Source organism: Leptonotus elevatus, chromosome 3 (genome assembly GCF_054856555.1).
Source record: "Leptonotus elevatus isolate MCC_2025b chromosome 3, RoL_Lele_1.0, whole genome shotgun sequence".
Lineage (NCBI taxonomy): Eukaryota > Metazoa > Chordata > Actinopteri > Syngnathiformes > Syngnathidae > Leptonotus > Leptonotus elevatus.
In genome coordinates, this window is record NC_141241.1 from 15403218 (window position 1) to 15429119 (window position 25902).

The window sequence follows — 25902 nt, forward strand, 5'->3', positions numbered from 1 at the left end:
AGGAATCCTGGTTTGGCCCACCTTCTCATAAGTTTTTTTGCATAGCTAGTTGACTAGTGAGCATGTTGGCATCCACTAGTTCTACTAGTGAACATTTTGGACATCACTGGTTGAACTAGTTGAGTCAAAATGTCTCACTGGTGTAACTAGTGGATATTTGGGGCATCACTAGTTAACTAGTAATACCTTTGAGTGTCACTAGATCAACATGAAGACTTCAAGAGGCTTTCACTACTGAACTTGTCAGTGTTTTGTCTTTCACTATTTAACTAGTGGGCGTTTCAGCTCTCACAACCTAACTAGTGCAAGGAAATCATAGGTCACAAGTCACTAGTGAGGAGAATCCATGTTTGTCTAGTGTTGCTGAAAATGAGTGGCTAGTCAGAGCTTCTGTACAACTAGTATGACAAAGTGCATAACTAGTATGGCTGTGAGAAACACTCATGTCTGATATCAAGGATTTGGAATAAATGCTCAAAGGGCCTGCCATACGTCACAGTGACCTAAGCCACCTTGCTGAGAAAACAGTCCCGCGCACTCTGATGTGTGACACCACCTCCACCCTCTAAAACCCAATGTTCGACATGTTCTGAAGGAACGTTGTTGCTTGCTACTGAAATAACATGAATGTTCTGCTCTTTGTCCTCTTGCACAGGCGTCGTACCCGAGGTTAATCCCTTTTGTATTTCAGTGATGAAGAGATTTAAATCATTGAATCGTTTTTAATCCCAGAAAGAATGCAAACAATGAGAAATGTGAAAATAACTTTCTCTAACTTTGACTTGGTAATTCGTACCTACATAAACACCCGAGTAACTAAAATCACACTCGGTTGCTTTGTCAAGGTTGAAGTAATGACAAAAATAAATACAGTACATTCAATGAAAATAAATCATCAATGGTCACATAACTCCTGTTCCTAACGTTTCATTTTGAATTGGAAGTTAGTCGACTTCGTTTCACTGCTACTATACAGTGTTCATATTTAAAATGTGAAAAAGGGGGATGATTGACGGCTGTTATCTCGAAAAACTCTTAAGTCTGGATGCTTGCATCTCACGACACCCGCGTGCATTCCAAAAATATATCCCTCTAAATATTACAATAAAGTAATTGTACTGTGTTCTTGCTTACACCGCCACAAAGTTTCAAGGATCTCAGCTGTGTCATTTTTGAGCAATCACACAAACAGATGGCATAGAAGCAATTAAAGCAAACTTCCCCAGGATCTCATGAATATCGGTTTATTTAATATCCATTCTTGTTTGCGTACTCCTGCCGAAGAACTGCAATGGAAGCATGACAAACCGGCTCGGCGAAGACACCTCCTTCATGTAAACACTTAATGTCAAAATTTGGCGGTTTGTGGAGGGTGTCAACGCTTGTCACTCGTCCATCAACATGACTATATGTCATGTTAATTATATGATCTTTTTTAAGCCCCCTGTCAGGTGGTTGCGCACGCCCTTTTTTTTGTAATTGACACCAGCTGCATCTGCTCACCTGTGGATTCTCCGAACTCGGGTTCAGTTTATTTACCTCAACTGACTGTACGTGTGCGCCTTAAGAGTGTATTAAGAAGTCACTGTAAATCGCTACTTGTATGGATAAAATAAGCCATTTCATTACAAAAAAAATATAGAGCATCACGATGTGACTTGAACAGTGCGTTTATGCTTGTTAGATCGATAAGAATGTAAAAAAGTTTTAGGACTGATGATCTGAATTTGAATTCAAGCTCACGTAAAAAAAAAAGTGATCTCGTATCTCTTGCATCAACACGCAAGCCTTTGGAATCGCAACACGAGACCGTACGACTCACAGGACAGAATGAACTGAAGGAAACAAAAGCACTGTCATAACATCCATACTGAAAAGATGTCGATAACCGTGTTTATGAACAGCCTCGCATGACATGTTCATCTTATAGGTACGCAGATGCACAGGTTGTCCCTTACCAAAAAGAAGTGGATTTAAGTAATAAATATAGTGTATGCTTAAGTAGACTCATTAATATACTTAAGTATACTTTTAAGTGTACTAAAATGTTCCAATTTAGTCCCAAGGAGTTTACTTAAAGCTTACTTTTAGTATAAGAATAAGTACACTCGGGAGTGTCTAGAAAAGCGCTATATAAATCCGATTCATTATTAATTATTATTATTATTGAAGCAGCGTTGCAAAACCGCCACCTGGCAAGACGTTTTTCTGTCCCCAACTGCAGTTCGGCACCATTTTGAGAAGTTTTTCTGGCCGTCACTTTGCTTCATCACAGTACCAGTAGAATTCACGCCATCCATGTCAAGTCAGAGTGGTTACGTTTTTAGTCAGATGTCAGGTTGTTCAAAGGCCTCAAGCAAAAGATTATGTTGTACTACAACTTGAAGTCAAAGGATTCAAGACTCCATTGTTATGGTGGTTGCTATAGATTAGGGGTTGGAAAAAAACGACAAGCAGATGAGTTTGTTTTGATGTCTGGAGTTTTAAGTTGACTGACTGCTAATGGCGTTTTTAGCCTTTTTATATATATATATATATATATATATATATATATATATATATATATATATAGCCCTGGAGTTTCATGGCTCAGTCCGGCCCACTTTAGTTTACAGTATATTAATGAAGATGTATATTTCACATGTGTTAATGTATCAATCTAAAATAGATAAAACATTCGAGAGAGAGAGAGAGAGAGAGAGAGAGAGAGAGAGAGAGAGAGAGAGAGAGAGAGAGAGAGAGAGAGAGGTGCTTCAAAAATGCATATGATCCATTCTGCACAAAATAGCGGCCAAAAGGTTCATAATTCAGGCCGACCAAGTCGAGTAAATACGGGACGCTCCAAGTTAGTTACTCTGGGTCGAGCTCGGCCTCTACCAAAAGCACTTTACAGTTTTTTTTTCCAACTGTTTACAGACAGTTTTGTAAACTTTGGGGGAAAAAAATGTAAAAATAAATAAATAAAATAAAACTATTTTAGGGAATAGCATATGCTGGACTTTTTATTTTGACAGATATAGGGGTAATTTAGATGACAACAAATATTGACAAACCCACAAACAGTTTTTTTTTCTTCAGAATTTTTTTTCTTTTCTTGTAAGGTTAAAAAAACAACAACGTGTTTTTCAGCTTCTCTGACATTGCACACTTTCACTGGTGCTGACTGCACATCAGCTTTCGAAGGCAAAGGAACGGTGAGACCAAAAAAGATTCTGAATCAGCACACAAAGTTTATTCAGATCTTTGTGTGGGAAACTCTTCTCAGTGGTCTTGAAGAGTTCACCTGTCGCCTTTATGGTTTCAGTCGTCCAGTCAAGAAAGTGGATGAGGCAAGAGAGATTGAAGCCAAAAAGATGTGTGGCTCAAGTCTTGAGTTTCTCTTCTGCAGGGACAGAGAAGATAGTGCGAGTAGAAGGGAAAATGGTTGCTGCCAAATACATGTCAATCTGGGAAGAGACCCTGTTGGGGTATGCGCTCGACCTGAGACTGCGACGAAGGCTCACCTTGCAGCTAGACAATGACCCGAAGCATAGAGCTAAAGTGACAATGGAATGTTGGGGTGGGGGGGAAGAAAAAAGGAATCAATGTGCTTGAGTGGCCAAGTCAAAGTCCTGATCTAAACGCCATAGAAAATCTGTGGATAGATCTTAAGATTGCGGTAAAAAAAAAAAAACTCTCCATCTAACCTAGCTGAGCTGGAGGTGTTTTGCAAGGAGGAATGGGCAAACATTTCAGCCTATATTTGATCATAGTTCAATTTTATGGTTAAGATTTGCTTATTTGACCCAATTTTATCTTATTGGTATATTTTTTAATTCTCTGGGGGGGGGGGGGGGGGGGTCCCATTAGAGTTGTACAGGTTATAGGTCACATAATGGTTGAAAAAGTGATTTAGCTCGTTTTCTATTAAACCTGGCATATTAACATGAGCGTGTAATTTTTTTTTATATGTCTGCTGTACTTCACAGCTACTTTAGGTACACCTGCACGAGCTCATGAGATCCAATAATGTCCACTAGCATAAATCGTTCGTATTTTCGGACGTAATCATTTATTTAAACATGAACTTCTGTGTATGTGTTAATCTTCTTCCTTTGTTTTCATGTTTTTATTGTCTTTCCATAAACATCATTTCTTGGTTTCCTCTTTTGAAGGTCTGATCTGATCATTGTAAATGTATAAAAATGTTCATGTCATTATAATGTACTATTTGCTTTTGTTTCAGTATTATTTGGCGATCTGGCACGGCTGAAGCTGTCTGGGTTTTGTTGTTGTTGTTCAGAACACAAGTAACAAAGAGTTTGTATTATGTCTTATTCTTCCAGATGTCAATTAGATCCGTCCTCAGTTTTTGAAAAGATGGTCTATTTTTGGGTTCATGCTGCCAGCAGCAGTTCATAAGCGTGGACACTTCTGGCGGGCAGCCGCGTGGAGCTGGCATACGATAGCCTGAAAGACATTTGTACACAAGCTTGGAAAAATGCGCATCACTTTTTTTCCCTTTTCTTTTAGTCACTGAAAGTCATTTTCAGGGATTGACTATAGCGCTTGTGTCTTTACCTTTCTCCACTTCATCTCGGACCTGCTGGTTGCTCATGCTGGTGTAAGGGGTCATTCCCATGGAGAAGACCTCCCACAGCAGCACACCGAAGCTCCATACATCACTCTCTGTGGTATAGCGACCTGCAAATAACCAGCAGGGGGCAGTGTTGGTATAGGCAAGATTCTCAGCAAAACAATTCCAGAAGCCCAGAGGCTTTTATTTCTATTTTCTATTTTTTCTATCTTTTCTAAGTTTCTGCAGTTTTTGTTGTTTAACAACAAAATATACAATCAATAAGCCACTTCTTATTATTTTGCCATCTAAATGAATGGAAATTCAAATTTTCTGTTCTAGTCTCCACCTCCAAAAACAACAAAAAACGTAATGTGCATTCTAATGAGAGAAAAATAGCACTCTATAACAATAATAATAATACATTTTATTTGTAATGCACTACGCAGGAGATAAAGAATGTATGACCATGACTACTTTTATATGGTTTGTCTGCAAGCGTTGCTGTAAAGTAAGTTGCGTAGCTGCCACCATGCGTATTTTACTCCAGAATTCCTTGCTAGTCTCAAGACTTCATTATTCCCTGACCATAACTGAGCTTCCTCCATGTTTCACAACAAGTTCATGCTGCATTTTTGCATCTGTAAGCAACAGAAGTGTTGTGAATTGCCCAAAAAGTGCCCGTTTTGCCTCATCTCTCCAAATGTTATTCTCCCAGAAGATTTTTGTCTTCTCAAATAAAATTCCAATTCCAATCTCATCAATGTCAAGATATTTCAGTGATAGAAGGATACCAATAATGTTGCCTGTGCTGTGTACTACGAATAGAACGCTGTACACAGTGGAAAATGGAGAAGGCTCAGTAATCTTCTAATGTTGCTTTAAAAACAAATATCCAAGAAGGGCTAAGAACCAAACATTGGACTATTTTAATTCAAAATCCATGTTCAAAGAAGGTACCCTTCAACCACGAAACAGCCGGCAGAGTGTTTGCGTCAAACGCTTGTACAACACAATCTGAAATGCTGCTAGCTTGAATGCTACATAGGCCTACTGTAACAGCTAATGAACATGTTTTTTTACTCATGTCATTCATTTGTAAATCACAATCATGCGGGCAAGTAGCAGTTGAACAGTAACATTCTTCAATTTTACATAGGTAGAAAAAGTATGCGACATCAAGTAGTTTCCAAGATTGCCACATGTGTACGCATTGACACGAGACGATGTGCGGTGTGCTATAGAAGTCTGACTGTCGCACTATAGAAGTACGATGAAAGGCAAATAATTACGAGTCAACCATAAATCATGAAGGTAGGTCACGGCTGCGACACTGCTGACAAGCGAGGAAAAGGTGGAGTGAAATACACAATGTAAACAGTTAAAGGCTCATTTATGGGAGTCCTCCATCTTGTCAACTAATTCATTGACATTGTTTTTTGGCATCTCGTCTACCAACCAGCCATTCTATTAAAAAAAAAAAAACTTTTGGCCCGCGCTCTGAATATGCAGGGCTGCCACCTATTACACTGAGCGTAATGATGACTATTTGTTTCTATGCCTTGACATTGAAATGTGACCGCTCGGTGGCACACAAAGATACGTCATAATGAATTCAATGAAATAGGGATCACTGAACTGTGTTGAAAAAAACTAATGACATTGACGATTAAGTGACTTTGACAAAACAAAACAAAATCCTGGATCTGACTTTTTTTCCCGAAATATTACCAAGACAAGCATTAAGGGGAAAAAAATCCTTCCTTGCGCTTGCCGGTTGTCTTACTTGGAACGTTAACAACTATTGTACATGTTACTAGTTAGACATACTACTAGTTTGCATTTTGTTGCCACTAGTATAATACAAGAGGCTACTAGTGCATGACACATACTAGTTGGCCTTTGTAGTCTTACTAGTGCAGCAGGAAATAGACATTACTAGTAAGACAGTCATTTTACTAGTGCGCCCCAGTCATATCATGTCATTCTTGGAATGTTTTCCCACTACTGCCTTCTCTTTCTGTGTGACATTTCTACCCACTAGTAAGACAACTACTGTACATGTTACTAGTTATGCAAAACTACTAGTTTGCATTTTGTTGCTACTAGTATAATACAAGAGGATACTAGTGCATGTCACATACTAGTTGGGCTTAGTAGTCTTACTAGTGCAGCAGGAAATAAACATTACTAGTAAGACAGTCATTTTACTAGTGCACCCCAACTACTGTATATGTTACTAGTTAGATAAAATTACTAGTTTGCATTTTGTTGCTACTAGCATGTTGCAAGAGGATACTAGTGCATGACACATACTAGTTGGCCTTAATAGTCTTACTAGTGCAGCAGGAAATAAACATTACTAGTAAGACAGTCATTTTACTAGTGCACCCCAACTACTGTATATGTTACTAGTTAGATAAAACTACTAGTTTGCATTTTGTTGCTACTAGCATGTTGCAAGAGGATACTAGTGCATAATACATACTAGTTGGGCTTAGTAGTCTTACTAGTGCAGCACAGTAGTTTGCAAGAAAGGTTTAATTGCATACTAGTACATCAAAAGTGCCACTAGTAGCGGAATAAAACATTACTGGTAAGTCAGTCGTTTTAGTGCAGTGAATTGTCTTACTCGTAAAGACAACGAGTTCACAAGTATATTGAATGCTCGACTTGAGGATGGACGCGGCCATCGTTATTGTGCGTGCGTGCAGACGTACGATACCGTAGTTGAGCGCTTCGGGAGCCGTCCATTTGATGGGAATCTGTCTGAGGCCGCCCTCCGCCGAGTAGACGCCGTCATCCTGCTGCCGCGACATCCCAAAATCACTGATCTTGACGACGTGCCGCTCCGCCACCAGACAGTTTCGGGCTGCCAGATCTCTGGAAACACACAAGACAAATGCGAGCCGGCGTAGACGCACAACATGAAGGCCAAAAACAAAACAGGGCAAGGATTTAGAAGGGGAGCAGGTGCTTGTGTTTGTCATCGCATATCAGGCACTTTCGCAGCTATGTGACACACAGTCCATCCTCACACTACACTTATTAGCATTCTTCTTCTTTTTTTTTGCAACACACAATATTTTTGATATTTATATCTATTTTTATATCATCATCTGACACAGATGCCTTGTGACTGGTGAGAAATGTATAAATTGCCGCTGTGGAGGTTTCAACCAATTACATTTGATTGAACATACTTGCTGTGGCACTTTCCAAGCAACTCAACTGAATTCTATTCGATCACAAACAAGATTGGATTATTCAGATATTTTTCAAATGGAGTAGCGCTCGTTCTACTGTTGTGATGCATGACTCACTTAAGTCCGTGTCCTTGAGTAGTAACCATGCATTTGTAGAATGAAACACAAACAGTTGTATGAGTCACAACCACACATGAAAAACACACAGTGGTCACAGAAATAACTTGAATCCGACAGACATTGCTTTTGATTTGAATTGTGATTCAACAGAAATGTTTTCGAAAACAAAATCATGAAACAGGCCCGGACAAAAACGACGGTACGAAAGATGGAAAATATATAGGTGTGTCCTCTAATTAGCCTCCACAGGTATCTTCAAACTTGTAATTAGTCAATAGGCCCATTTAAAGGGTAACTAGTAAATCCCTGTGATTTTGGTGACATTGTGTGTGTGTACTAAAACATAGACTAGAGGAAGGAGTGTTGTCTCCGGGGTTAAGAAACCAAATTATACATAAGTACATTCAAGGTTGTTTTTGCACTTTATTTCGAGCATTTAGTGTGATTTATTATGGCTTTGTTGCAATTTATTAAAAATGTTTTACTTTGAAGGAACTAGTTATATGCTAAAGCAGTGAAAATAGATGGATGGCCATATTAAGTTATTATTATTATGATTATTGTTATTATTATTATTATTATTAATAACAGATATAAAATTTGTGATTAATCGTGAGTTAACTAGTGAAGTCACACGAATAATTATGATTAAAAGATGTAATCGCCTGTTGCCCTTAATTTTTAATAATATTTTCTCTTTTTCTTAAAAAATTCATTCACTGCCATTGATGGCTATAAACGTCAAAAAATAATTTTGACTATTTCTATTAGTTTAACATTTTTTTCCACTTTTGTCAACAAGAGTAAGTATGAAAACCTAGAAATATTAGAACAGATATGAAATTTGTGATTAATCATGAGTTAACTAGTGAAGTCATGCAATTAATTACGATAACAATTTTAATCGCCTGTAGCCTAATTTTTAATAATCTTTTTTTAAATTAATTTATGGCAGTGAATGAGTTAATGTGTTGCTCAAACAATACAATACAAGTATTACCTGTGAATGCACCTCTTTCTCTCCAGGTACTCCATGCCAGCTGCAACATTTTCTGTCATTCTGACCAGCATCTTCGGGGTTTGACTCGGACCCTCCTGACGCAGGAATGACAGGAAATCTCCACCTTGTCAAATTTGCAAACATACGTACTGTCTCAGTTCAGTTGAGGAAGATTAGAAGAAAACAAAATGGAGAAACCGTAAAGGTGAAACAAACAGGTGAAGCAAAACATTATCGTTTACATTTATCATCTGCGACCCTGTTAAATAAATTTTATGACATTCAGTGGAGTACCAAGTTGTGCCACAACATGCCCGGCAGCATTGAGCTCAATGTGATGTAGATTCTAAAAGAAGAAGAGGCAGAGAAGGTCCCCAAGGAGCAGATATAATAAATGTGTGTGCTGCTGCACCTTGTGAGCTCGAGGAGCATCTGTTAAAAAAATTGCAATATTTTGAGGAGTTACAAATATGTATTGTAATAAACATGTAATAATGCCACAAATACCATACTTTTCAATCCCTTTTTTGTACCATTTTCAACTAAATCAAGTCCAAAGAAATCTCATAGTGCATACCTTTAACAAGCTCCATTACGATATAGATGGGATGTTTCTGAGTGCACACACCGATCAATTTCACAACGTTGGGATGATCATACTGCTTCAGGATCCTGCATGACACAGCAATAAGATGATGCGAGGTGGGTGCGGGGTGCTGAGCACATGTGTTGTGCACGTGAGCGTGCAGTCCAACTAACCTAGCCTCCATCAGGAATTTATTCTTGTGTTCCGGTGCCAGGTTCTCCTTGCAAGTCTTGACCGCCACAGGGGTGTTATCACAGCGTAGAGTGCCACTGTACACCTCTCCAAAGTTACCCTGCGGTGTCCCAAAAACACCATCACCCATCGTCTTCAAGTTTACAACTTTACATCATCCACAGGGACGGAGAGGAGGGAACATTTTTGCTCAGGCAGAGGAAGCCGAAAGATATGTACTGAATGTATGGTATGACCACAAGAAGCCCGCGCAAAAGTTGGAAAGAGATTCAGGTTCTAAATAGAAGTCTAATGAGTGTGAATTATTTTGTGACAAGCAAACTTGCACCACGCCGTTTGCATGTGATGAGGCGATGAATCAGTGTTGTTTGTAGATGAGCGGAGTGAAGCACTCAGCCGTCAACTACACAGCTGCTTTGACTCATTATCCATTTAATTAAGACATGCTTTGGAAAAATAAATGTGGAAGAGATCAAATGCACTCAAATATAGGAAGACCGAATGCTATGTTGACATATTATTTTTGTTAAAATATATTTAAGAGCGGCCCTGCTGCGTCTAGGGGAGATATAATCATTTTTCTTTCATATCCTGCACTGCCTAATATTTTGAATTCATAAAAATGCATATGATGTGAAGTCAAAGACATTTGAGCTATGATTCTGTTTAGGGTTTTGTTGTGGTATCGTTTCAGTGTCAATGTACTTTATGCAAGTCAAAGTCAACATTTTGATAGAAAGAAAGAGCTGCTTACTGTTAATTATTGTGAGAAATCATTCTTATGATCAGGGTCATCATGCAGATTAATATCATTAATTAATAATAACATAATTAACGATAGTTTGAGCAGTTACGTTATTTTAGAAGTGTATATAAAACCGTCAGTCCATTGCATTCAATACCCAAGAAGTAGCTCTTTTTTTTTTTAAAGGTTGGTAAATAATTGTTCATTTATTAATTGACATTTAATGCTATTTATAGATTTATTTTTGTATTTATTTCCACATTTATTTGTATTTTTGTATTTATTTTTACTTGTTTTACTGCTTTACATATTATATATGTATATATATATATATATATATTGTATTATTATTATTATTTATTGTATTACATTTTTTTATAGACCAGGGTGTACCTTACATCTTACCAAAAATGTAGTGGAATAGACTTCAGCACACGCAAAACCCTGAACAGGATAATTGGTACCAAAAAAATTAATAAAAAATGAATGGATATATTTTAAAGTCCCTATATGGAAGCAAACGTGGAAATATAGTCAATCTCACCCACCCGCCCGATGAGATTTCCTAATATAACACCATCATGTTCCAGGGCCCATTTGTCCTATAAAATGAGAAAAAGCAAGACAGTCGTTTAGCAGTTATCGGCTCCTACACTATTTTATCCTAATGGACGAGCTAAGTGAGTGATCACACGGAGGAAACGGAGCAAATGACGCGGTACCTTGAGCACAGGTTTCCTCAGCTGTATATCACACTTCCGGGTGATATGCTGTCGGGTGGAGAGCATATGATGGATCAGATGCGGGACGCTGCAGAAGCTCTCCCCGTCCAGGCGGTACTCATTCTTCATCACATCCAAAAGCATTCGCAGAGGTGATAAAAGAGACAAAATATACTTGGGAGTGAAATTGCGAACATGTTGCAGGGTGTGAGGGCAGCTTCTCTTACGTTTGTGTTCTGAATGAGGAAATGCTTGCAGCAGTCATCCCAGTGGACAGAGAGCACATAACCCTGTTTTTCTTGACTCTTCCTCACCATGAAGTCTCCATCACACTGCAGCAGCTGTTGGACCTCCTGCCTGGGAACTGCTCCGTGGTACCAGTCCTGCTGCTCCAGAGGACGATCCACCTCCTGGAGCTGGAACGTAGATAAAGAGACAAATGGGAGACAGCTGGTTTAGATGCTGGGATTTTGAAGAACATGAATGGAGATGCTTGGCAAGGGAGTCTGTCGTGTTGATTTCTGCCAAGCAGGTTTTCATGAGAACGTGTCGGAGGTATTGTTGTTTTTGGGATTGTGGAAGGGGATTTATGATTATGATGAGGGTCCAACAATGTGCAGATACAGTAATTAGTATTACTTGGCCCATTTCTACCACTACAATGTAGGGTTGGGCAATTACGGAAAAATACTAATCACAATTATTTTTGATTGATATCAAAATAATTAATGTGATTATTGTTTGACTAACTATCAAAATTCACCTTTAAATATAACTTTAAAGAACAATCAGAAAATACATTATCATAAAAAGAATACCGGTAATAATGATATATTAAAATTAATAGCAATTTTAAAAATAAAATAAAAAACAGCTGTTTCTGCTATGCGTGACTTGGCCTCTTAGGGGCAGTGCATGCATTGCTTACACATGTACATGAGTACAAGAAGAACATTTTGAGCTTTATTATTATATCTAGTTTTTCCACTGATTAGGAAGAATATTTGCTTTTGAGTATTGATCTATGATCTGTCTATAGGTGTTCCTACAACATTAGTGTGTGTGAATATTCGTTATTTGAAAGAACATCACTCCCAGAACTCAATGTTAATTTTCTATTAGCATATAAATAGAATTTTTACATCGGTTGCTAGCATTAGCACCTGTAATGTTATTAAAGTAAAACTATCTTGTATTTAAATAAACAATGTTTGTAATTCTTTACATTGTCTGTTTAGTTTTACAGTTAACTCCAACTGGGACGTCATTAAACATCTTAAAGGACGCTCAGATAGGGCAGAATAACATTTATCACACGCTTGCTGCGCAAGCTACACGGTGCAATCAGAGTACTTTCACATTGCAGGAACTTTCAAACATGCACCACGTTGTTTGGCACATTCATCGTTTTTCTTCAATTGTAATGTGTTTATAATCGTGAGAAGCCAAAATCGAAATCACGATTACGTCTCAAATAATTAGCCGGGCCTACTAGAGTGTGCAGGTAACTAGTAGCTCGTCAGCTATGCCTACTTCATGAAAGTGTATTTTCCTAGATGCTACGGTTTACGGAACAGATGGTGTCGTTATTTAAATTCCCAAGCAAGGAGGTGAGACCACGGCTGAGTCAGGCATGTGTCCGCTAGTCAAGAGGGGCTCAGTAAGCCAGTTAGCTTTCACGCTAACTGGTAATGCCTCTCATTGTGGCATGGAAAGCCAAACATGTAGCGATGTGAAGGTTTGCCGAGTGTGCGGCTTGACTTTTCACAGTTTTGAAGCCTCATTTTATATACCTGACGATGTTTTTAATCATTCAACTTTGGCAGGATTGTTAATAACGCCTTACTTTGTGGTGTGTCAGTTGTACAAGACACTTATCTTAAATGTACAGAGACTTTTTTATTGACTACTGCGTGAACGTAAATGACAATAGTCAAGCATATGCTGAAGGAGTCTATCAATTAAGATGTACAATTTGGTGCTGATCCAAACTGTGATTGTTTGGCCTTGGCATTGCTGAGTGTCATTCTTGGTTTAAATAAAACACCCTTAAAAGGTACCAGAGGGAGCAGTTATGCCCTGTGCTATAGAAAATCAAATCAGCACAAATTTAAGATTCGAGGTCAGCACAAACTCGAGTGGTTTCCAAACTTTTCGAGGTCAGGCAACCCTTTGTTGAATTATTAACATTGTTTTTCTGTTTCAATATATATTCTTCAAAGTGTTTTTGATTTTAGTTAGATATGTAAAACTGTTCCCATATGTTAGTGGAATGTGGTCTGTTTTCCCCCTAAGGAAGTGAGGTGTCTGACTTAATCTGAATAATCTACAGGGCAGATATGAGGGAATCTCTGGTGCGAAGCTGCTACAGAGTTCAATAGTTTATCTAGGAAGCCAAAAATTTACCTCACATCTGTTAAGGACTGAAAGAACTCAATGGGAGATGGCCTGATTGTATTTCACTCTGCTGACAGGACAAGATCAAAGGGGGGGGCACAGTCTCTTCCTCGGGGGCTGTGCTCTGTGTGGGGTTTTATGGGGGGTCCCTGGTGCAGGGAGGTGGAGGGGGCAAGGTGTTTGCCCACATCCTTGAGGAAGTGTTTAAGATAGGGAGAGGGGGTGTGTAGACTTGTTTAGACAGGAAATGTCACATGTTCTGATAGACCAAAAGGTACTTTCTTTGTCAATGGAGGGGGTGGGAACGTTTTCTGTATATATGCATGCATGAACTTTGAGAAGAACACATTTGGGGGTGAGCTGCATGATTGAGCAGTAACTCCAAGTGGCTTTCAGAATCTGAAATAAAGCTGGCAAACTTGTTCACAGATTTCAACTTTGAATTTATTTGAACACGCAGAAATCAGAAAAATGATTTCCAACACCTTCAAAAGAGTTATGGCCGACCACCCATATAATAGCAAAAATTCATTTGAAGATCAAGGTATCATTTATAATGAAATATTTTCTATACTAAATTGTCAAATACACAACTTTAGGCCTGCTTGGCGCTTGTTTTATTACGTATAAGCTACCTTTTTGTTCGTTTTGAGTAGAAACCCAATACGTAACCCCCCCCCCACAAAAAAAAAATAGAAATGAATATATCAAATGTAACCACACCTCAGTGAATGTCACTGCTTCTTTGGGAACTGCAGAGACTGACAAGTGGGTTCTGTTGGTGTCTCTGGCACTTTTACTACCAAAATGTGATGAATTGTTTACTATGGAAGTAGAAAGAAGCTTTTACTGTATCTACCTCAGGTTATGCAGCTCTGCTTCATATGCAATACAGCTGGGCCAATATCACCATAAATTGCCTTTGGTGTTCTCATCAGAATCACTCAGTCATCATGAAAGTGTAGAGGAACAATGAAACTCAGAAGTTCTATATGTAGATGACATTTTCACACCATCCATCCGTTTCCATCCATTTTCTGTACCGCTTGTCCTCACAAGGGTCACGGGGGTTGCTGGAGCCTATCCCAGCTGGCTTCGGGCAGTAGGCGGGGTACACCCTGAACTGGTTGCCAGCCAATCGCAGGGCACACAGAGACGAACAACCATACTCACAATCACACCTATGGACAATTTGCAGTGTCCAATTCACCTGCCATGTATGTTTTTTTTTGGAATGTGGGAGGAAAACGGAGTACCCGGAGAAAACCCACGCAAGCACGGGGAGAACATGCAAACTCCACCCAGGAAGGCCGAAGCCCGGACTTGATCTCACAACCTTTGCACTGGGAGGCGGACGTGCTAACCAGTCAGCCACCGTGCCGCCCTAACATTGTGACATTTTCACACGATAAGTAAAATGTGTTTCATGTATAGTTAACATTGTATCATTGTTTGTACAATCTTAACTATTGTGCTTGGCCTCTCTCAATATGTTCAATGTTTTTAAACGTGTTTGTATTATTTTAAAACGATACTATAGAATCGCTTTCTGGTTCTTAAGAGTTTAACCTACGTGACTTTTGGCTCGAAATAAACTCCTCATGATCCCGTTCCCGAAAAGCTTGAGTGGTGACTGGTTGTAGTCCTGGAAAAAGAGAAAAAAGACACAGTGCAAAACACGCAGGTTAGTGAAAGTCTAATTAATGTATTATTCATATATAAAGTTGATTATTTATTGGGGTAGTGAGTCAGCACAGAATGGCTTATCAATTAGAGCTAGCAGTTAGATTTTTATAGCTTGAAACATTTATGGTCCAATAAAATATCTTCTTTAGAAGAAGAAAGTTGTTGGATATTGTAAATTAAGAACACTATTAAAAAAAATCACAGTAAAAGCCAAAGTCACACATCATTATCATGACCTGTTATGATGTGTACTTTAAGCTAAACTCTAGATAAGTTGAGCCACACAGAAGTAATAAAACACATAAAAACATAAGTAGTATTGAACTATTAAAAAAAAGAGAGAACCAAGAATGATGGCTTTAGGGAGACTTTTTTGATGGATTTAACATTTCTCATAATGCAGCCATTAAAGAGTCACAGACTTATAAAATAACCAAATATTATTTATAGTCACCTTGAAAGTGTCTGGATATATTTTAAGCGATGGATGAAACTCCATAAAAGGTGACCTTTAATTTATAAAACTTCCCTCAAGTGCTTTCATTGCCATCCGAGAGATCTGACTAATAAGACACATCAGCATCTGGAAGCAGCCCAATGTAATCCCAATCGAATCTATTTGGATGATAGATCCTGACGTTCTAGACTTTGGACATTAACATCCTGAATACAGAACGTTTGCTGAAGGACATACGTTGCTTGTATTGGATGAAAGGGAAAGCGTGTCCTTGTCCAGCTGCAGAGCAGGAGGAGGTTCTTGGGAGCCCAGCTGCTCCAACGCCGTCTTCAGAATCAACCTCTGCACCTCCAGCTTGGCCCTCCTACCTTGAGACAGAGCTACCTGCTGCCGACACTCCTCCAGAGCTTGTCTCTTGCTCAGCTGGAATACCCTGCATGTGACATTGCAGCGGATTTATCCATGGTTAGCTCAAAAATCAAAAAATCTATTTTCCTGGCTCTTTTGGAAACCTAGAATTAGTGTAAAAGTAAAAGCATCCCGTTGATCATAATGTCAGTCGGCATACACTTTTACACACATTTATTTTAATCCGTGGCCATTAAAAAAAGAAAATTAGTGACTGCGCTTACTCAGCTCAACTCACTGCTACTCACATGGAGTACTTTAGTAGTTAGTTAACATATCTTCAAAAAAGAGGCTAAAAGCTGTTTATTGCCACTATCGGTTGAAATTTACTGTCAAAATAAAACAAAGGAAATTAACTTTGTGTATATTAAGCAAGCACATATACATTTCCCTTAAAGTCTGCTAGCTTAATGCTAACACAGTGGGGAAACACCATAGATGGGCTAGCCTAGTGTACAGCATCAGTGTCCTGGTGTTATAAGCCTTTAAGAAAGTTTCCTTGTATATCCATACGTCTGTATTACAGCGCCCCCAGGAGGCCAAGAGTACAACCTCCATTGATTTTAAGCAAAACGCTGTTTATCTCTTTACAATCTATTTAAAGATGTAATGACTGTATGTTTTTATTAAGTACCATATTATTTAGATGTTCTTATTAAAATGGGCTAACAGAGAAAATGCAGTGAAAACAGAACTAATGTGAAACCACAGACTGGATTGCGAAATGCAGGAAAACATAGCGTCTCCTGCACTGCTTGATGGGTTTCTCCCCCACAAAGTTTTGTAGTAATCATTTATGCAGCGTCTGTGACCTCCTCCTCCAAATATAAACTCTTGCCACGGTCCAGGAGGTAATTCATCGTCTATTGGAAACAAGTTACAGGACGAATGAGCCACACAACAGCACAAGACTATGCAGATGTCAATATGTTTTATTGACAAGTGGGATCAATAAAAGAGGCTTAATTCTGCTCTGGCTGCAGGTTCACCAGCTCAACATTCCCGCAGACCCAAGAGAGATGACTACATGAAGCTCTGCTACTGTTGGGGAAATTTCTACTATCATTAGTGTTCCTTTGTTAGTTAGTTTGTTAACATTAAACTAAATAGACAACGCAACGCAAGGCTACACTGTGTCTCACGCTTTTGCTCACAAGTCAAAACAAAAAAAATCGCTCACTCATATCTCAAGGCAGCTTTACTTATTTAGCGCATTTCATACACAAGTTAACTCAATGCGCTCCACATAATTAAAAGAACATTTAAAAGCATTTACAGTTGTGCTCATAAGTTTAGACATACCGAGGCTATCTAAACTTATGAGCACAACGGTACATGTACAAAAACGAAATGTCTCTTAACACAAAACACTATAAATTGTCACTCAAATTCACTTGCCCATCTCTACTCATGTCCACTTCAACCTCTCAAAATATCAAAAATAATTGATGTAGTATTGTGGATGTTATGGGCATTAAACCTTTTTCACACCATGCAGTTGTGCTCATAGGGTTGCATACCCATATAACAACTGTACAAACAAAAGAGTTAAAGACATTTAAAAGCAAAGTGAAAAAATAAATGGTATCTTACGAAAGTTACTGAAACAAATGGGATTTTACGGGATTCGCATTAGGGGCTGACTTCTGTTGGCAGCTTATTTCATTTGCGTGCAGCAGAGCTACTGAATGCTGCATCACCGTGTTTGTTTTGAACTCTGGGTTCCACTAATTGACCCGGGTCTGATGATCTCAGAACACTACAGGGTTCATATTTCATTAGCATTTCTTTAATGTATTCAGGACCTAAACCATTCAGTGATTGATAGACCAGCACCAAATTTTTTAAGTCTATTCTCCAGCTGACTGAGAGCCAATTAATTAGGTTAACTACATTGCTGTATTCTAATCCATAAAGCACTGACAGCCTCCTAGGATCACAGTTAATAGTTGTTCGCATGAGCTCATCAGACTCTGTTAGTGGGCGGAGCAATGTGCTTGTATTTGTCTTTGCGGATAGTAAAAGATGCGAAAGCTCAAACCTGCGGTCCGCTCACCTCTGGCCCTTCGTGACCACTCCTCTCTCCGCCTCCAAATCCAGCTCCAGTTGTTCTACTGAAACCTGCTGGGAGCTCAGAGAGCGGCTCAGGTCCAGAAGCTCCTCCTCCACTGCCGTCTGCCTGGGACCAAGGAGACGGACGATGGACCGAGATGGAAAGAAAATTTGATTGATTGATTGCTGTCACCTGGGTATTCAGATATTTACATTTTTTATGTTTGTTAATGGTTAGTCATAAATGTCCAATCTGCATGTGCGTAATCTTTACTTGTGCTGGATTGTCTCCAGTGTCAAGTCATTCAACTGGATGTGTTGAGGATTTAAGTTCTCTGTGTTCTCTAAAAGACTGCAGTCAAATTCCGCACAAACAAGAACCTCCCCCGCAGACCTGTAAAAGAAAAACAAACATACACACACACATGGGTTCTCGTGATTATCGCTCTTGCGGGGCTTGTTTGTGCGCCCGCTGAATGGGAGGTGGAGGGGGACGTAGTTAAAAAAAAATCCCCGGGCAGCACCTGTTCTGTTGAATGAAACTCTCGTCCTCTGTGAGAGGATCGATGGATGTGATGGCGCTGGACATTTCCCGGTGGATTTGCACCACTTCTTGATGAAGCAAGGAGGAAATGTCAAAATACTCCTGCAGGATCTCCTTTCTGTTACAAAACGAGAATTTTGATGCATGCCACAAAACCTCTCGCACACACAACAACAAACCTCTCACCCCCCCCCCCCTTAAAATTAGACCTTCTCATCTTAACAAAGAAAAAAACTCTCACACCCAACATAAAACCTCTCACATGAAAAACACACACAAAGAAACCTTTCACACTCACCAAAATATTTCTCACATGCACCAACCTCACACAAAATCTCTCACACTCACCCAATAAACTCTCATTCACACCCAAAAAAACAGGCGCCCCCAAAAAAACTCACCCCAAATAAATCACAAGCACAAAAAAAATTATCCCACAAGAACATCTCATGTTAACAGAAAACTCTCACATGGGGTATATAACTCCCTCATGCACACAAAGAAACTTCTCACACTCAACAAAATATTTCATGAATGCATAAAAAAAAACTCACACTCACCCAAAAAACTCTCATACCAACATAAAACCTCTCACACAAAAAACACACACAAACAAAATATTTCTCACATACACCAACATCACACAAAATGTCCTCACTCACACACAAAAAACTCAGTCACACTCACCGAAAAAAACCTCTCACACTCACAAAAAAAAATCTCACAAGAGAACCTTTCACACTCACCCCAAAACACTCTCATTCACAGCCAAACAGACGCAAAAAAAAAAAACTCACCCAAAAAAATAATTCACAAGCACGAAAGAAATTCTCCCAGTAGTACATCTCATGTTAACAGAAAACTCTTACATGGAGCATAGAACCTCTCACACAAACTCCCTCACGCACACAATGAAACCTTTCACACTCAACAAAATATTTCTTGCATGCATCAAAAACCTCACCCAAAAACTCTCACTCAACAAAATAACGAACACTTACTTTATCCCATCAACACAAAAAACACACACCAACAAAAACTCTCACTTCACTATAAATTCTCACACACCCCAAAAAATCACTCACATAAAAACTTCTCACGTTAACAAAATACTTTTACACTCAACATAAAACCTCTCACCCAAAAAACTCTCACAGTCACAAGAATCCTCTCCCATTCACCAAAAGTACTTCTCTCACCCACACCAAAAAAAACCATCCCAAACAAGTCTCATCAAAATAATTCATGTTAACCCAAAAAATCTCACACTCAACATATAATTTCTCCTAGCCACGCCAAAGTAACTATCAAAACACAAAACAACTATCCCACTCATAAAAAAAACTCCAAACCAAAATCGTTTCTCAATCACAAAAATCCACCACACACTAAAATTGTTCTCACACACAGAAAAAAAGTCATACCCCCCCCCCCCCCACACACACACACACACATTCAATAATAAACTTCCCACATTCACCATAAACATACAAAAATCTCTCACACGCATTCCAAAAATGTCTTACACCCATCGCAAAATACTTCTTATTCACCAAAAATACTCTTACTTATGCAATCAAAAAAGGCTCACACACGAGAAAAAAGATGGCAATTTGGTCTAAGTGAGCAAATTCCGAGTGAGAGTAAAAAGTAGCATGTGTGAAAAGAAGCTGAAAACGTTAACCTTCTCAAATCTCAAATGCGGATTGGCTATGCAAGTTCCTCCCTGTGTTTGGTGAGATTTGTGAATGTGTGGATGCACATTCTTCATAAACAAGGCAGAAGAGGACGATAAATATCTCACATGATGAGCACCATCTCCTGCTGCAGAGCCTGCAGTGCATTCAGCATGGCCGGCTGGATGTGAGCGTGGTGTTGCTCCTGGTAGACTTGAGCGGCACGAACTGACAGCACATAGTCATTGTGCACCTCGTGGAGTTTCATCGTGGCCTTGACGAAACGCTCCTTTGCTTTGTCACGCTCCTTATCTGTAAGGAAATAGTGTTGCCTGGACATTTATTTAATGGTTGCTATTTGTTAGCCTCTCTATGGCATTTCCTATTATGTAGTAGCATTAAGCTAACTGACTTTACGTTACTTCTCTCTGTTTTTTAGTTACTTTGGAAGTAATCTTCAACTGCGAGAAGCATTAAACAGATCAAACTCCTTTTATGAGGTGCATCTAAAAAAATTAATAATTAAGTCGGGCCACATTGCTGGTTGCTATTTGTTAGCATTTCTAAGGTATTTCCAATCATGTGGTAGCATTAAGCTAACTGATTACGTTACTTCTCTCTGTTTTTTGTTTACTTTGAAAAGTAATCTTCAACTGTGAGAAGCATTAAACAGATCAAACTCCTTTTATGAGGTGTATCAAAAAAATAATAATTAAGTCAGGTCACACTGCATCATGTTGGAGGGGACGGAATAAAACAGACATTGTGAATGTTATGAGAAGCAAAGGCAAAGTAGAATTGTTGACCTTTACTGGCTTCCTGGAACTTCCTCTTTGCCTGAGCAGCATCTCTCGCCGCTTGTCTGTAGCTGCTCTTCAGCCTCTCCAGTTCTGTTTGGGTCACCTGGAAAACCAAACAGCAACTTTTAAACATTCAACCACAACAAGAAAATATATTTAATGGCTATAGTATTAAGCACAAGCCAATGAGATCCAACACGACGGCTCTGTCAAAATTTGTGCGTGTAGGAGAACTACCCCAAAGAACTCTCCTCGTGCATATTCACAATATAGCATTCAAGAGTTGGCCTTTTTTTTAAACAAATAAACAAACAAAAATACTATACTCCATTATTTGCTGAAAAACTCACCCATTCACTGTTTGGTCAGGCCAAAGCCACATCTATTATAAAATGCCTTGCTGCCATTTTAGTCATTTTTCCTAGACAACAAAGAATGCATGCCTGTGAGAATTGTGATATTGTTTGTCTACGTGTGTTTGTGTTCAAATGTCTGACGCCTAAAGGGTTGAATCACTGCTACTATCAAAGCTATTCGTTAGCATGTCAATGGCGTTTTCTATTATGGGTTAGCATTAAGCTAGCAGGGGCATACAAATGTAGGGCAAAGTTTTTGTTTGGATTGGAATACATCGCTTTGATTGTCTTTGTTTTCTGTTTAGTCTTAGTAGTACTGTGAGTAATTAAAAATATTTACGCTAGTGTACGTCTGTTTGATGTTCATAAATTATTGTTTTGTTGTCACATCCCCATGTCCTTATTGTGTGCTGACATGGTGTGGAGGTCAACAGAGCCCTTTACCCCGACTTACCAAAGGCACACCAGGGTGAGTACGTATTTCTCTCTCTCTCTCTCTCTCTCTCTCTCTCTCTCTCTCTCTCTCTCTCTCTCTCTCTCTCTCTCTCTCTCTCTCTCTCTCTCTCTCTCTCTCTCTCATCGTGCCAAAATTGCGCCTATCAAAAAATGGTCTCACAAATGTGTGGTGTGATCAAGAAAAATAACTGTGTTGATCTATATCGCTCCAGCCGCCAGCTGGGCAAAATTGGATTTCGTTTGAGACGTTTTATAACAAATTATAAAGGATATCTTCAGTCTGCGTGCTTCAGATCATTGCTGTAAGAGCGAAGAGTAAAATAGGGAGTAAATAAATAAATGAATAAAAGACAGTAAAAGTGAGTGGGACACTCAAATGTATATTCTTTGTAAAAACTATGCTGCCTTTGTGTGGTATCAAAATTATGGTAAATACACGTCGAGTAGAAAATTGCACGTCTTTTCCACTGGACAACTGGGAATTTATTTTGATACCCGAGTTTCCGAGCTGATAGAACTTTTCAAGTTTCAACATGGCGGAGAGCACCGAAGGATTTGTGAATGGCAAGAAATATTAACGCTTATAAGGGCGTTAACGTCCGCTAGCAAGTTGTTTTAGAATCTACACATTTACGTAGCATGCACAATTCAATGTCCTTGTCCTTTACAACTCATTATTTGCCATAATTGTTCGGTTTTACGAGCAAAGAGTACGTCAGTTGCTATGTGTATTATTATTTTTTTTGCTATAACAAAAAAACACATGAACAGAACTCGGTCTTAATTGGGAGGTTCCGAGTGGTAAGGTCCAGCAGGGTTACTTACAGCCAGAATGGTAGGCTACTGCACAGAAGTCAATTTTCAGATATTGCCACTTAACTTTACTCAAGCAATTAAATTATCCCTTAAGCGTCATCTAGTGGCAATGTTATTAGGTTTAATTCATCTATAGTGTTTTTTCTTCTTCTGTGTTTCAGATGTCCTAGGGTGGCAGACCAAATATGAAAGTATGTTTATGACACAGGAAGTGAACAACATGAAATGTGAGAGAATTGAGGAAATGCTCAGACCATCTGATAACCACCGACATCTATACTCGGCTGCAATCGTTTTGAATCTCACGGGCAGGCATTCTGATGCAGCTGGCAATAGCTAACGCTAACAACGCAGTTGTGTGTTATCACCCATGTATTAGAGGGAATCCAACTACTGAAGCCAAATTCCTCGTGCGCTTTTAAAAAACTTGACCAATAAAGCTGATTTCAGATTCTGACTGTGATGCAGGTGTTGGACTTGAGTGTCAGTCATCTACCTTGCTGAGCTCCTGCCTCAGGAGGCTCCACTGCCCTGCGTAGTTTTTGCGGAGCTGCTGTTTGTCTTGGATGAGCAGCGCCAGTTTGCTGACGGGTCCGTTCAGCAGCTCATCAGAACACCTCCTCATCAGCTGGCTCAGAAGGTCTGTCTGAGACACCAGAGCCCCCCAGGACTGAGGGCAGGGAAGCAACAGAAGGATTAGGACTTTACTTCGACAATAGTTTTCAAACAGAATAGTAACGTAGTGATTTTACTGCATTTTGTGCAGGTGATAGGTCACAATCATTGAAAGTTTAATATGCATTGCATTGTCGTTTAAATTTGGATACGGAATACCTGGTCAATTAATATTCAACACATATCTGAGGGACTTTAACTCCATATCTCAGCTAAAAAAAATAAAAATTTACCTCGCAGAAATGTTTGTTTTAGAGAACATGTGATATTACATTTAATGAACATTTTTGTTGAAATCACATCATCCACAAGGTCAAGTTTCAAGGTCAACTAAAACTAAAGGTCAAAAGGTTACTAAAATATTCACTGATCTTCTAAATGATTGCAGATGTGGAATCCTTGTTGAATTCCTTTTACAAAAATACCTGGTTTGTGAAGATTGACCCAGTAGTTCTTGACATACAGTATAAGGGTTCAAAGGAAGGCAGCCGTGCCCGTCAATGCTAAAAATATTCAAATTTGACAGGCCGTAACTCCCAAACCACTCAGATTTGAGATTTAGCGTTGTGAGATCACGATCAACAAATACAGAAAGTTTCATCAAAAGTCAAAATCTGCTTGGTCAAAATGTTCAGATTTTTGTTTTGAGAGATTTGGTATGGAACAACCCAAGAACCTGTTTTGACAAAGTAAGGGGTAGAAAGTACGGATTCAAATGGAGTGAATAAAAGTTAAGTTGCCAGAAAAATACTCAAGTACAGCTACCACAACAGTCCAACTTACAATTTTTGAGATACAAGCTGTCAGTCACTTTGACTTGTGAGCAGAGACAGAAAATCGAATGCTGAATGGTGGCAACAAACTCAACTCACCTCACAACAAGCAGCCTTTCAACAGATAGATATATATATATATATATATATATATATATATATATATATATATATATATATATTTTTTTTTTTTTTTTTTTTTTTTAAAGAGCCTTCAACGTGTTTAATACCAATAAATTAAAAAGTAAAGTAATAACAAAAACTAACAAAAAATTACTAGCTTAATGCTAACACATATTGGACAATGCAGTATCAGTTTGTCTACGATACATGACTGTATCAGATCTGATAAATTATCATTTATATAACTGTGCAATACGACAGAGTTTCATTATCCTAATGAAAAGATATTACAAAACTTGTGTGGCCTGACCTTGTTGAGCTGGCTGATGTGGTCCATTCCAGCTGCAGGCTGAGGCCGCTCCTGCTTGTCCACCATGACGGCCATATGGTGCAACTGTACCGCAAACTCCCGCTCACTCTTCGCCCTCTGGCCCATCCACTTCTTCATGACCTCCATCATGTGAAGCTCAGAGTCCAGCAGCCTCAGCACAGCCGCGTGAGCCTGAGGACAGCGCAAGTCCTCCCCGAAGCCCATCTCGGGATTTTAAGGAGCAAATTTTGAACCGGGAGTGTGGTTTTGTGTTCTGCCTGCAAGTGAGACAGAAACAAAGTGGTGTGTTGTCGCAGCAGCTGCATCGGTCAAAGATAAGTTACTTCCCTGCTTCATGTTCATGGCAGGCAGCACTTCCTCATTCTGCAGAGGTTTTGTTTGCAAGTCTCATTTAACTTTTAATTCAGCGACGTACTATGTGGAGGCCAAATAAATACTACTAAGGATATCACTATTTCAGACCGATACCAGCATGAGTGCTCAACTCTTGTCGTCGCCAAAACCAATACCAAGTACCTGTTTTGATACATAAAATTTCCACAAAAAACAAGAGATAATTTTAAAGAAAGACCTATTTCCCATGTTAATTATTTCTGCCTATTTCCTAGTTCCTTATCAGCTTCGGCTACAAGCTCGTTTAGCTGAATGCTAACACATAATGGCAAATGCCATTAAATGGGCTATTCAATTCTGTGTCACAGTAGTATTTGGAAAAAAGGAACTTGTTCCCCAAAAACATCTTTACAGTAGCCTTTTTATTTGACCCTTTATGACTGAAATGTCTTCTAATTAGTAGATTAACACCTTAGCTGTTTACAATGAGAACTCCTGCAAGCCTCTGGCCAATAGTTTTCAGACTGGATTCGGGTTCAAATTTCCCGCGCGCTGTGTGTGGATGTGACGCCATGTACGTGGTAGTAATGTGTAGGTGGCGGAGTGGTACCGTGACCGTCACTTACCTACGATGCAGGTTGACGTGGGTTCGCTTCTCCGCCTGGGAGACCGTGTTTGTGTGTGCAGTTAAAAATAAAAAAAACAATGGGCAGTTTAATTTTTCGTCAGGAGGTGGCAGTAGCGATTCGAAATTGAATATTCTACGTTCAGTAGCTTTTAAGTAACATTTTGAACAGAGTGGACGAACACGTTTAGACAGATTATATAAATTATCACAGGCGTGTATTTTTTCCTAATCATGTACTAATATTACTGTGGCTTACTGAGTTTAC

At 39.1% G+C, this 25902-nt stretch overlaps 1 protein-coding gene across 2 annotated transcripts; it reads right to left on the reverse strand.

Annotated features, from left to right (window-relative positions):
• Positions 1-4032: 4032 nt before the first annotated feature.
• On the reverse strand, positions 4033-25707 carry fes (FES proto-oncogene, tyrosine kinase). 2 transcript variants are annotated; one of them, XM_086071552.1, is made up of 19 exons: positions 25636-25707; positions 24656-24933; positions 23271-23444; positions 21153-21249; positions 20475-20658; positions 18651-18788; positions 18401-18520; positions 18131-18253; positions 15904-16099; positions 15097-15168; positions 11354-11542; positions 11127-11249; positions 10953-11006; positions 9641-9759; positions 9459-9553; positions 8882-9005; positions 7281-7438; positions 4561-4683; positions 4033-4449 (listed from the first exon to the last, which is right to left on the reverse strand). In XM_086071552.1, the coding sequence occupies exons 2-19, from the start codon at positions 24878-24880 to the stop codon at positions 4307-4309; spliced, it is 2457 nt and encodes an 818-aa protein (XP_085927678.1). In that variant the 5' UTR covers positions 24881-24933; positions 25636-25707; the 3' UTR covers positions 4033-4306. The 2 variants fall into 2 exon arrangements, 1 of the variants encoding a protein (XP_085927678.1); XR_015094386.1 differs by having other exon boundaries at positions 4313-4449; positions 7276-7438.
• Positions 25708-25902: the final 195 nt, after the last annotated feature.